The following is a 12887-nucleotide window of genomic DNA, read 5'->3' on the forward strand; positions in this document are numbered from 1 at the left end:
CTCAGTGAAACTCTCAAGGATCACTATGGTACATTTAAGAAAGTCTTTAAAGTGATCCAGACTGAATTTGAAGGCCGCAGGTGAAATTTCCCAAGTATTTTCAAAGACCTGTGATCCCAAAACATACCTGGTTCTAACTAACCTTTCTGCTACTTGACGATGGCATTTGATAATAAAGACCAAGAGTTAAGGACACACTGAGTTATTCACAGTCTCTGATAGGCCGGCTGCGGTACTCCTTTATCTCTTGGTCTTGTCAAGAAAGCAAATGGGGGAATACAAGTTATACTGTTGGGCTAATTTTTAACCTGCTTTAAATTTTTAAGTTTTTTTTTTTTTTTAAGATTTTATTTATTTATTTGACAGAGATCACAAGTAGGCAGAAAAGCAGGCAGAGAGAGGAGGAAGCAGGCTCCCTGCTGAGCAGAGAGCCCGATGTGGGGCTCGATCCCAGGACCCTGGGATCATGACCTGAGCCAAAGGCAGAGACTTTAACCCACTGAGCCACCCAGGTGCTCCTAAGTTTTAAAGCTTTTTTTTTTTTTTTTTTTTTTAAAGATTTTATTTATTTGACAGAGAGAGATCACAAGTAGGCAGAGAGGCAGGCAGAGAGAGAGAGAGAGGAGGAAGCAGGCTCCCCGCTAAGAGAGCCCGATGTGGGACTCGATCCCAGGACCCCGAGATCATGACCCGAGCCGAAGGCAGCGGCTTAACCCACTGAGCCACCCAGGCGCCCCAGTTTTAAAGCTTTTAACTTTAAAAACTTTAACCTGCTTTTAATGAACTTTAAATTTATTTAAAGAATAAATTATTTTTGATAGACCTTATAATTGAATATGAATGATGCATTTGTGTCAAAAAGCAGCACCCCAAAATGGTAAGGCGATGTTGCTGCTTGGGGACTTCTATAGCTTTTCTTCTTTCTTTCTTTCTTTTTTTAAAGATTTTATTTATTTATTTGAAAGATGACATCACAAGTAGGCAGAGAGGCAGGCAGAGAGAGAGGGGGAAGCAGTCTCCCTGCTGAGCAGAGAGCCCAATGTGGGGCTCGATCCCAGGACTCTGAGCCAAAGGCAGAGGCTTTAACCCACTGAGCTACCCAGGTGTCCCTTCTATAGCTTTTCTGTCCTCTCTGCCTGTTGGAGGCCTGAGTGCTCCCTCTCTACCAAGCGTAATTAATAACTCTAAGACTACGACATCCTCAGCAATGCTTACAACTGGTCACTGGCTCTGTTTTTTAAATAACTTTTTGTTTCAATATGCTGTCTTTGGATAAAATTTGACTATTCGAGGTGTAGAAATTGTACATGCCAGATATTTAATTTCTGATTTGGTAGACTGACATGCATATAAAACTCTCTGTACAAAAGTAATGTGTTAACAAAATTAATTGTCCTCAGGGATGTTGAGAATAAAAGATTCAGTAATGTCCAAGAAATGTCTAAGAAGCCTTAAGATTTGACTTGAGGGACCATTAAGGGGATATATTAGGCTAAGTTATTTGAAAAGTGTTTTATTATAAATCAAAATTTGGTCACTTCTGAAATACAATTCTTTCAAAAGGGCCTACCTTTTCTGTTGAGCAAAGCTAAAATAAGGCTATAATAGTGACCCCAAGAACTACTTTAAAATCACTAGTTCATACCTGGGGTCCTTTCATAGAACGGTTAAATTCTCTTTTAAGAGTTTCATCATACATCTTTATTGACTTACACTGAGCTATAAATCTGACTTAAAATCCCCATTCTGAGGAAACTTCTATTTGGAAATAAACATTTAGGGAGTTAAGTTCCATTAAGTTTAGATCTTTGAGTATGAAAGTACCCTTTTTTTTATTTAAGGAAATTTTTTTTTAGATTTTGCTTTTCCTTAGTAATCTCTCCACCCAATGTAGGGTGCAAATTCATACCCCTGAAATCAAGGGATGCGTGCCCCACCGACTGGACCAGCCAGGTACCCCTAAGTAAATCTCATTTCAGAGTAGTTTTAGGTATACAAAAATATTGGAAAAATGGATTTCCTACATGTAGCTCATCTAGTTTCACTATTGTTCACCTCTTACATTGTACAGTGTATTTGTCACAACTAATGTTAGTACGTTACCATGAACTAAATTCCACACTTCATTTAGATTTTTTTTTTTTAATCCATTACGTTTTATTTTGAGTATGTCCTGGATTCTTACCCTGCCCTTTTACATCAAGAGTATTAACATTTTGGAAGAATCTCAACAGATCTAGAGAATTATCATCATTGGTCCAGGATACAGAAACTGTGACCTCCGAGAATTCTGGAAATCTCCAGGTCAGCCATATGCTGAGGGGATCAATGCGAAACGACCAGCAGCTTTCCCAGTGTATCTTAGTTCATTTAGATTTTATTGGCTTTTGCCTCCTGTCTTGTTCCAGGATACATTACATTTAATCATTATGTCTCTGTAACCTCTGACCTTGTTTCTGACGACCTCGACAATTTTAAGGAGTACTGACTGGTCAGGTATTTTGTAGAATGTCTTTCAGTGGAGTTTTGAGGTTTTTCTCATGGTTACAGTGGGGTTATAGGATTTGGTGAGGAAGAACACCAGGGTCCCATTTTCACTCATCTTATTAAAGATTCATGTTTGCAGCATAACTCATCACTGACATAAATTTTGATCACCTGGCCAAGATAGGGTTTGCTGGGTGACTATACATTTCCTTTTTCCTTTTTCTATATTGTACTTTAAAAAAAAATTGTACTTTCTATATTGTGCAAGTTACTAAGCACAGCCCACATTCAAGAGGTGGAAAGTTAAGCTTCGTTTTGAAGAAATAGAAAATCGTTTGGGAATTTTCTGAGTAGATGTGCCACTTCTCCCTCACTTAATTAAAATCTTTTGTATTAATAGGAGCTCAGATATTTTGTACTTTGGCTTATAACCCTATTCTACATTATTTCGTTGCTCACACTTAAGCTTTGGCCACCGGGAGCTTTGTATTGGCCACTGTATCCCTTCAATGTCCTTGACCCCTTGGTTTTTATGCTACTTTCTCACTTTCTGGCATTACAAGATGTCCCAGATCTAGCATCAGCCATTTCTTCGAAGAGCCCTGGTTCCTTTTAATGGATAATGGTGTTAGAAACCAAGCTGTAGGGGCGCCTGGGTGGCTCAGTTAAGCGTCTGCCTTCAGTTCAGGTCATGATCCCAGGGTCCTGGTTTTGAGCCCGGCATGGGCTCCTTGCTCAGTGGGGAGCCTGCATGGGCTCCTTGCTCAGTGGGGAGCCTGCTTCTCCCTCTCCACCTGCCTGCCATCCCCCTTGCTGTGCTGTCAAGTAAAATCTTAAAAAAACCCCAACAAAACAAAAAAAAAACCCCAACACCCCAGCTTCGTTTTTTCTTTCTCTCTCTTCTTTTTCTAAGATCTTATTTATTTGAAGGAGAGCGAGCGAGAGCCTGACCAGGGGGAAGGGAGAGGGAGAAGCAGGCTCCCTGCCGAACAGGGAGCCCGAGGCAGGACTGGAGCCCGATGCGGGACTCCATCCCAGGACCCCAGGATCATGACCTGAGCAGAAGGCAGACGGTTAACTGGCTGAGCCACCCAGGCACCCCAAGCTTTAGTTTCTAATTAAAGATTGGATATCGGGTTGTGCCCACTGCTTCTAGACCCCCTCAGCAGACAGAACTGTGGTAAACCATATTCATCTTCCCCAGCTGAATCTTCCCCCCTTCCCTCAAACCCCCGGCAACCACCATTCTACTGTGTCTGAATTCGGCCGCTCCAGGGACCTCACACAAATGGAGTCCTATCTGTCCTGTGACGGGCTTGTTTCACTTGTAATGTCCTCAGGATTCATCTGTGTAGTAGTATGCGTCACAATTTCCTTCCTTTTTCAGGCTGAATACCCCATTGTATGTATCTGCCGCATTGTTTCTTCTTGGTGGACACTTGGGTTGCTTCCCCTTTTGGCTGTTGTAAATGCTGCTATGAACATAGTTGTATAAATATGTTTGGGTCCCTGCTTTCGCTTTTGGATGTAGCATACCCAGAAGGGGAACTGCTGTATTACCTGGTGATTTTAATTTCTTCAGGAACCGCCATACTGTTCGGCAGTGGCCGCACCCCTGCCAACAGCACACAGGAGTACCAGTTTCTCCACGATTCTGATGAAAGTCCAACCCATGTTTTTTTCATTATTGTTGTTGCCTGTGCTTTTGGTGTCTTATCCAATAAATTATTGCCAAATCTAATATGAATCTTTTCCTGTTTTTTTCCCCCTAGCTCTGGTTCTAGCTCATTTGTTTAGATCTTTGAACAGTTTGGAGTTAATATTTGTATATGTTGTAGTAGAGGTCCCACTTTTTCCCCTTGCTTGTGGACATCCAATTTTCTCACCCAATTTGTTGAAAACACTGTCCTTCAAGTCCCTTCTGGTCTTGGCACCCTTCTCAAAAATCCTTAGACCATATATATAAAGGTGTATTTCTAAGCTCTCCTATTCCATTGGTCTAGGTCTTTAAGCCAGTACCATACTTTTTAAAAAAACCATACCGTTTTGATCACTGTAGCTTTGTACTAAGTTTTGACGTAAGAAATGAGACCTCCAACTTTGTTCTTTTTCAAGATTGTTTTGGCTATTTGGGTGTCCCCTGGGATTCCATATGAATTTAGCATAGGTGCTTTTATTTCTGCAAAAAATGTTGGGTTTTTGATAGGATCACATGGGATCTGTAGATGGTTTTGAGTAATATTGACATCTGAACAATATCGTCTTCCAATCCATAAACATGGTGTGTCCTCCCGTTTGTTGTGATCTTTAATTTCTTTAGGCAACGCTCTGTAGTCTTTAGCATAAAGATCTTTGCCTCTTTTATTCCTAAGAATGGTATTCTTGTTGGTGTACACTGTGAATACTGGAAAGCACAATTTTTAAGGAAGACAACTAACACGAAGTCAAGGCATTCATGACTTGGTTTCCTTGCTTTTGTGGACCAGCTGCACCAAGAGATCTTTGGAGATTTGTCGGGGGGGATAAAAAAAAGAAAAAGCCTAAATAGCTTTGTGTGTTAAGTCACAATAAAAATCTCAAGTGGCTAATTACGTATTCTTCCTCACACCAGGTACTGAGTTGTCTCCTCTTTGCAATTTGATACAAAACTAGTTATAAAATAGCTTTTTGCTAATTTGGGATAATTCCCCACATTACCTGTAGCACCTAGAACAGCGCTGAGAACATGCAGATGGCCAAAAATAAGATGAGGAAACACACACACACACACACACAGTTATTCCAAAGGGATAATAACAGTCAACAACCGAGGCTAGAATTATTAGATTTTATTTTTCCCTAGTACTTTTAAAAGCTCAGCTTCACCATGTAACAGGCCAGACTTTTGGAATAACAACTCTTTTCCAGGCTATAACCCTTTTGAGGAGAATTTGTCAAGTATAATGGTTCCAGGATATTTCCACCCCAGAATCTTAAATCAGTTACAGAATCCGCATCTTCTTAGGTCTTAATTGTAATTAATAACCTAGACACATGTAACATAATCAAAATAGCACATACCACTGTTTTTCTTCCCTTGTGGAAGGCACTTCCCCCAATTTTCGCCAAAGGGTTTGATATGAAGAGATGTTTTAAGAATCACACTTTCCAAAAAATCTACCAGTTCTAATTCTTGGCTCAGAAAGGTACCCCTTAGTCAAGAAAATAAATATTCTGAGCTAACTGATCTCAGCCACGGACAAATTAAAATTGTTTTACTTTACACCTGCCTAACCTTTGCTTTCAATACTTCCTATTTGCAAAACTCAAACCTTATCTTTAAAACACAGTTGTCCTTATGACTTGGGAGAGCAGGGAAGGCTTAGGAATGGAGCTGGCTTCTATTTTGCAGGAGGACATTCTGAAAAGGGCAGATACTGATTTCTGAAGTCATTAAGTGGAGAAATGGCAAATGTTCCTCTTACTCGGATACTGAAAACACTTGTAAGGCCAGGACCTTTCAGGTCCTGAAACTGTAATAAATTACATTGTTTTAAGTACATTCAAAATTTATATTACTCTATAATTTCTTTTCCCTGAGTTTGGGTTCACAGTTTGGTAGAGATACTTTAAAGAGGTAGTTCGTGGGGGTGAAGAGGAAACCGTTTATGTCTAGCAGCACCTGGGGATAATAGAAGACATCTAAATTTTGATCTGTTAACATTTATCTTTCCCCCTTGAATTTGCAAATGTAAAAGGAGGAGATGATCATTTTTTTTTTTTTTAAATCTGTATGGACCCTCTCTCCTATTATGTCCATGCCAGTATTATCACTATTCATAAAAATAGCTCCTCCAAAGACATGCTAAAAAATAAAGCCTTCAAAGGTGGGATTGTTTAAGATTTAGAAGAGAGAGGCTCAGCTGAGTAACTTTTATTCATACAGTCATTAGGGTAACTGAGCAAACCTTCCAGCACCCCCAACCACTGCCTTTTCTCCCTGGACCCGGTTTATTTAAATCATTCCTATCAATGCTGGAGCTGACTCTTAAGTTCTGGGCTCTAGGAGATCCTGGCATCTAACATGGGTGCAGACACTGGTCCAGGTCTCGGCTTCCGGTCTTACGATGGGCTGGTGGAGTACTGTTTCATCAGATGCTCGTGGCAGGGATTGCAAACTCGCTCAGGCTTGATACTTGAAGGAAGAGGCAGTTCGTTTGTTGAGCAGGCATTACAGAAAGTCCCTCTGCAGTTCTTACACACATTCTGCGAGGAGATGAGGGAGGTTAGGTGGGTAACAGAAGTGCACGTCATACAGATACATGGGCTATAAATGGCCACATACGAGAGATGCGCAATGCCTCGTCCAGTATTGACTGAATGTTTGCTAAGTGCCAGATGGTATCTGACCAAGCACAGTCTGTCTACGAAGAAGCTTACCATCTCATTCTTAGATCTAAATGAGGAGAAGTAGTGCCACAGAATTCCAAAGAACATATAGTACACAAATAATGTATCTTTAGAATACTTTCATTCATTACACTCACTTTCGGGGGGCTAATTCCAAAATCAGTTTGGAAGTATCTAAGAATACTCCAAATGAGGCAGTGAGTGGCCAGGTGATGGGCCGGGTAGCCAGCCTAGGGTTAAAAATGTTGCTGAGTATGAACCCAAAGTACTTCCTGATACACTGATGCACTTAATGCTTTCCTGGAAAGCTCTATAAGCACATCCTTTGGGCTATCAGTGCGGCAGGAGCACAGCCCCCTGCATCCTCTTTATAGGGCAATCAGTCTATGAAGCGTTTTGACTTTTTCGTGGTCACGCAATGGGGCAGCACGTGGGTCACTCCGGCAGTGTCACTGGAAAGGCTGTGACAGGGTGGTGCCCACAGAGCTCCAAGGGTCCCCGTATAAAGCCTGTGAAGGGTAATTGTCCCCGTTAATAATGCCACTTTCTCCCAAACAATTCGCCTTCCTGACAGTGCGGTAGAGGGAGGGGCCACTCTCATTTGAAAGCCCGAGAGGAACTTCCCTCTGACATACTGCCGTTATCCTGCACAGCTCAGAAAAGCCCGAATTAGATTAGCTGTTCCTTCATTTCGGGAAATATGTCTAGAATTCCAGTTCTAATTCTAGAGAGGCAGGTTCACCTTGGATCGGATTCTGCTCACTTGAGACTAGGTCATATTATGACTTTGCTCGCTAAAAGGCAGCAAAGCAAGGTCACCAACGGCAGCGCGGAGGCTGCCGTCCAGAATCTGGGCACATTCCCTTCTCTCCTCCAAGCACTTGTTTCTTACAGTCATTTGTCCATTTTTGAGCATCGACAATGAAACGGGCACCGAATGCCGTGCTGAGGGCCAGCAGTGGCAGCAGGTCCAAGAGCCGCCATCGGACCACCCACCGGACACAAACGCTTCCTTCTCTCTGCCTCGGCCGAGCGCTCTGCCAGAGACCCCGCGGGCCCAAGGGGAAAGCACGTGGTTTGGTGGACAGGGCGCAGTGGCCTGGCAGAGGCCGATTCTCCAAGTAATTCAGAGAATCCCGCCCGCCCCAAACTATCTGATTTGTTCTAGGCAGGAGGAAGTATCAGAGGAGTATAGATTTAGGGGCCAAAGTCAGGCTACAGCCGGGCTTTGCCACTTACGACCTGAGGAACTTTGAGAAATGTGCCTAAAATCTCTGAGCCCAAGGTGCTTCGTCCATAAACTGATGACACAAAGGCGACAAGCTTTACGACAGGGACTTGGTCCATGCTGGTTCATTATTCTTTCTTGAGCACGGGAAATAGCACATTCCACACAATAGGCACTCAATAGACCTTTAGTTATAAGTTTATTTTTTAAATTACTTATATTTATTTTAATGGGGATTTACTGATATGACTTACTATGGCTGGAAAAAAAACCCATATTTTTTAAACAGGTATTTTATAAATATGCTTGCTTGCTTTTGCTCTTCTCCCCACTCTGTACTCTACACAGCAAAGCCCCGAGTACTGAAAGGGCCATCCCTGTGAAGAACCCGTTTGGGCCTCCGCACTGTTACCTTGGTTCGGCCGCCGCCTTCCCGGCACAGCTGACACGTCTGTGGCTTCTCAGAGAGCAGCAGCTGATTCTAAACCACACATTGAGCGAGTTAGTGTCTCTTAGCCCAGAAACAGTAATACTTGCAGAATATTCATTTTTCTAATCACAAAATTAATAGAACCACACTACAAACGATCTGGAGACCAAAGAAACAAATTATATATGGTTCTAACTCCTTAACGCAGCCCTGGGAATCCCATCAATATTCTTGGAGCTCTTTTCATTTTTATAAAAAAGTAACATGATTTTATTTCTAAAAAGAAAATTCAAGGATACAAATGTGAAGTAGTAAGTTAAAAAAAAAAAAAGCCCCATCTCTCTTGTCCTACTGTATCATCAAGAAGGGAAGGCAGGAGGCTTTTCTGGCATCTCATGGACGACGGATGGGCGCAGTCATAGCCACACTTATCCTTTCTCTGCAGGCTGTCATAGCCTGTGTTACTTGCAAAGTATCTCACAACCATTTATATTTGTTTATTTCCAAGTGATCACTAAGTCTTTTTTATGGAAGGAAAAACTATGGAGGAAAGAGGTACAGTGAGCTCTCTTAGGTCCCACAGTATGGCAAAGAGACTTTCAAGTAAGAAGCGAGACCTGCGGTTTACTTAGTAAACGGCTCAGAGCTCTGCGACTTCAGGCAGGCGACAGTTTAGGCAAATGCACTTGTAAGAGTATTGTTACAAGGGGGAGCCCCTTGTATGCCTGTGTGCATTCACCGACTTTCCACGCTGCCTTTGTACAGCCAGGGACAGTACAGGTGACTACAGAATTCATTCGAGGTGTCTGAGAACGGGGGGGGGGGGGGGGGAGCCATTACCTGTTCATCCTCAGGGGGAGACGGCAGCCTACAATGGAAAATTAAAAACAGGAAAAAAACAGCAACTTATTATATATCTATGTGAATCATTGCAAAAGCACAGGAAAAGCAGCACCACGGTTCTTTTACGTTGTTGACATAACTGTTAATCTTGACCTCCAAGGAGAGGAAATTTTGGTGGCTAGATCTTATTAGCAGACTCTGATCCTTGACTTAAATTATAGTTCCTGCTTAAAAACAGACTTGGAGTTATACTGTATGTATGCTTCGTTTTCACTACCAAGAAAATAGTTTAGCCTCGTATCCCAGCCTGTAAAACTCCAATGGCCAATGCTATTCATTTTAGTATCTTTTATTATGATATTATAGAAATCTACCCAGTATATGTCCTGTATTAGTTCCTCTCTTCCAAATGTCCTTAAAATGTCAACTTTAGCAAATTAATCAGGGTAAGGGGAAGGAATGAGATTGTCACAGGAGTACCCATTCAGGCTGAACTATTTCTTCCTGAGGCCTAGCTAAGCTCACCCTCATTTTTCCAATTTGAAAACAGAATTTAAGAGGAGAAGCAGTTCTGGGGATAATATACCACAGATCCACAGTGGTTCTGATTCTCTTCCACCGAGGGGCAGTGTGACCACCAGTGTGACCAGGTGTCCAAGCTGTTCCTCGGACTTGAATCCCAAGAAACCTGGCCATGTTTTAGGATTGTTGCTCTGGCCAGGACAGGCTCTGGAAGCAGCTATTACATAGAGCAAAGGACTTCAACAAAGAAGACATGAGAAGCAGAAGCCGCTTAGGTGGGCCATCTTACTTCTCTGTGCTCCCCAGTTTTCTCTTCTGGAGAATTACATTTTTAAGGAGATAACGAATGTGAAACACACTATTTAAGCTGCAGGGCACTATACAGGTAGAAGATAGTGTCTTATATTCCCAGGGCTGAAATCAGATGCTTGCTTGTAAGGTCTCCTGATTGTAAATGACTTAGTTCTAGTCTGGAATGGGGCTGATTCTTGAAAGGCTCTTTTAAGCCCTCATTAATTTTACAGGCTTTCTAGTTCTTTTCTTTGGCCCATGCTGATCTGCAGGGTCATTTAAGGTTAGTCCTCAATCAGGCCATGTGCTCTTAGGGAGTAAACTTAAAGGCTTTGGAATCATTCTGGCCTTGGAGGTCAAGTACCTGCATAAGGAGTCTTTTTGTTGGAACTGTGTTGATTTAACTTCTCCAGCAGTGACTTTGCTCAGGTGACACACTACCTCATTCTTTTTTTTTTTTTTTAAAGATTTTATTTATTTATTTATTTGACAGATCACAAGTAGGCAGAGAGAGAGGCAGGTAGAGAGAGAGAGAAGGGAGGAAGCAGGCTCCCTGCTGAGCAGAGAGCCCAATGTGGGGCTCGATCCCAGGACCCTGGGATCATGACCTGAGCTGAAGGCAGAGGCCTTAACCCACTGAGCCACCCAGGCGCCCCCACACTACCTCATTCTTGAGGCATCAAAGCCTGGAGAGGGACAGCTGCCAAAATGTACGCAGTATAGTTCTCTCCAAGCCCCGCTATAGGATCTTTCTCATTACTAACCATGGCTGCTGCTGTTTTTATAACAGACTGATTCTGGAGCAGTTTTAGGTTCACAGCAAAACTGAGCAGAAGGTCCTGACATTCCGCATATGCCTCGTGGGCCCTTCCACCTCCCCCAACATCAACATTCCACATCGGGGGGGTAAACGATGCGACAACGGATGAACCTACAGTAACACATCATAACTACTCAGTCTGCGGGCTGCATTAGGGCTCACTCTTGGTCTCGTACATTCTAGGGGTATGGACAATTGGAGGACACGTATCTATCACCGCAGCCCCATGGAAGTGTTTTCGCGGTCCTAAAAAATCCATCATACCCCGAGCCCCTGGCAAGCACGGTCTCCATGGTTTTGGCTCTTCCAGGATGTTGTACAGTTGGATCGCCTTCATTTTTTAATGCAGGGGCACTGTGTAATATTTTGTTCTATTTCCACCTGCTAAAATAATTATTCAAAGGCAACTTGCTTGAATAATCCTATGGTTTTCATAGCAGATCAGATGAAAGAGTTAAGAAAAAGGCATCAAGTGAAGCTTTTGGAGACCCTTAAGAGAAAGGACACGAAGAAAATAAGAGGATTTACTGGAAACAGAGCTGCCTTTCACACAGCACGTGGGGGAAACAAGCCATACTGGAGCTCATTTAAGAAGCTAAGAATTGGGGACGCCTGGGTGGCTCAGTTGCTTAAGCAGCTGCCTTCTGCTCAGGTCATGATCCCAGCGTCCTGGGATCGAGTCCCACATCGGGCTCCTTGCTCAGCAGGGAGCCTGCTTCTCCCTCTGCCTCTGCCTGCCTCTCTGTCTGCCTGTGCTCGCTCTCTCTCCCTCTCTCCCTCTGACAAATAAATTAAAAAAAAAATCTTAAAACAAAAACAAAACCCAAAAAACCTAAGAATTGCTATGATTTGTACTTCGTTCTTCTGTGATACCAACCCAGTAAAGATGAGAAATGATCATTTGAATTTGGGGATTAACCGGGGAAGAGTCAGAGGACAGCTCTGTCACCTTTCTTCTTGAAATGGACTAAGTGGGCGTGGGTTAGTATGTGTTCTCTGGTTGATTTATTCATTCCCCCTTCAAAATGTCTTTCTGGAGTGTTACTATTACAAGTCGTTGTCTGGTCTGTGCCACTGCCAGAATATATCAAACGCTCCCCCTTTGTGCCGCCCCAAACTAGCGTTCTATCTTAGTTAGTACTTGATTAACAAACACCTGTGGCTTTCGTCCAGGGCCTCTTTTGGTTTAACATTTTCCTCTTGAATTTTGTGTTTCCCATCCTGCCAAAAGAAAATAGCCCAATCTATTAGTTATTCAGAACGCTCAACAGTGATGGTATTGCAGACATTTTCTTCTGAGCTTAGGTATATAAAGCTAAGCAGCTTTTTTTTCTTAGGGAAGGAATTTAACTTTCAAGATATTTTCCCTCATTCTTCACTCTAAGTAGTTTCTTAACAAATTATTCTGATAGCGTTTGCCACAAACAAAACTGTTTGGATTTTCAGAGCAGATATTTTCCTTCTTAACTCTTGAGGTTCAATGAAAATTCAGAATATACTGGATTTATTTACGAAGTGAGCTCAAGGTATCAGTTCCTTCTCAGGGGATGTTAGTTCCTTCTGTAAATCTCTATCTGCCTCCACCCTCACTCCCAGCTGAGCTCTGGAAAACTGGGAAAACCGAGCCCCGCCATGTCCAGCAGACTGTAATCCTCTGGACACTCAAGCAGCTGCCTCGATGTCCTGACAACTTACACGGCCTGTACAACCCGATGATACTTCTACTCTGAAGGACCAATGTCAAGTTCCAAACTGCGTTTCTACTAATGCTCGTACGCCATGCCTGGGCGGTTCTCAGTGACGAATTCTTTCTGTGGCGCACACACTGCTGTCTGTCTTGACCTGCTGTCCATCAGCCTCCAAAAATAGAAGGTACG

General features: G+C 42.7%; 1 protein-coding gene across 13 annotated transcripts in view; it reads right to left on the reverse strand.

Moving 5' to 3' along the window:
• Positions 1-5300: 5300 nt before the first annotated feature.
• RUFY3 (RUN and FYVE domain containing 3) overlaps positions 5301-12887 on the reverse strand; it is an 81989-nt gene continuing 74402 nt past the window's right edge. For 3 of the 13 annotated variants that reach the window (XM_059159668.1, XM_059159678.1, XM_059159696.1), the window contains 4 exons: positions 12167-12231; positions 9375-9402; positions 8517-8585; positions 5301-6732 (listed from right to left, as the gene is read on the reverse strand). In XM_059159668.1, the coding sequence (XP_059015651.1) occupies positions 6589-6732; positions 8517-8585; positions 9375-9402; positions 12167-12231 (306 nt within the window). In that variant the 3' untranslated portion in view covers positions 5301-6588. Of the gene's footprint in view, positions 6733-8516; positions 8586-9374; positions 9403-12166; positions 12232-12705; positions 12868-12887 lie in introns of those variants that run through there. The other 10 variants (XR_009350570.1, XR_009350572.1, XR_009350566.1 and 7 more) reach the window with 5 other exon arrangements.

Source organism: Mustela lutreola, chromosome 1, assembly GCF_030435805.1.
Source record: "Mustela lutreola isolate mMusLut2 chromosome 1, mMusLut2.pri, whole genome shotgun sequence".
NCBI lineage: Eukaryota > Metazoa > Chordata > Mammalia > Carnivora > Mustelidae > Mustela > Mustela lutreola.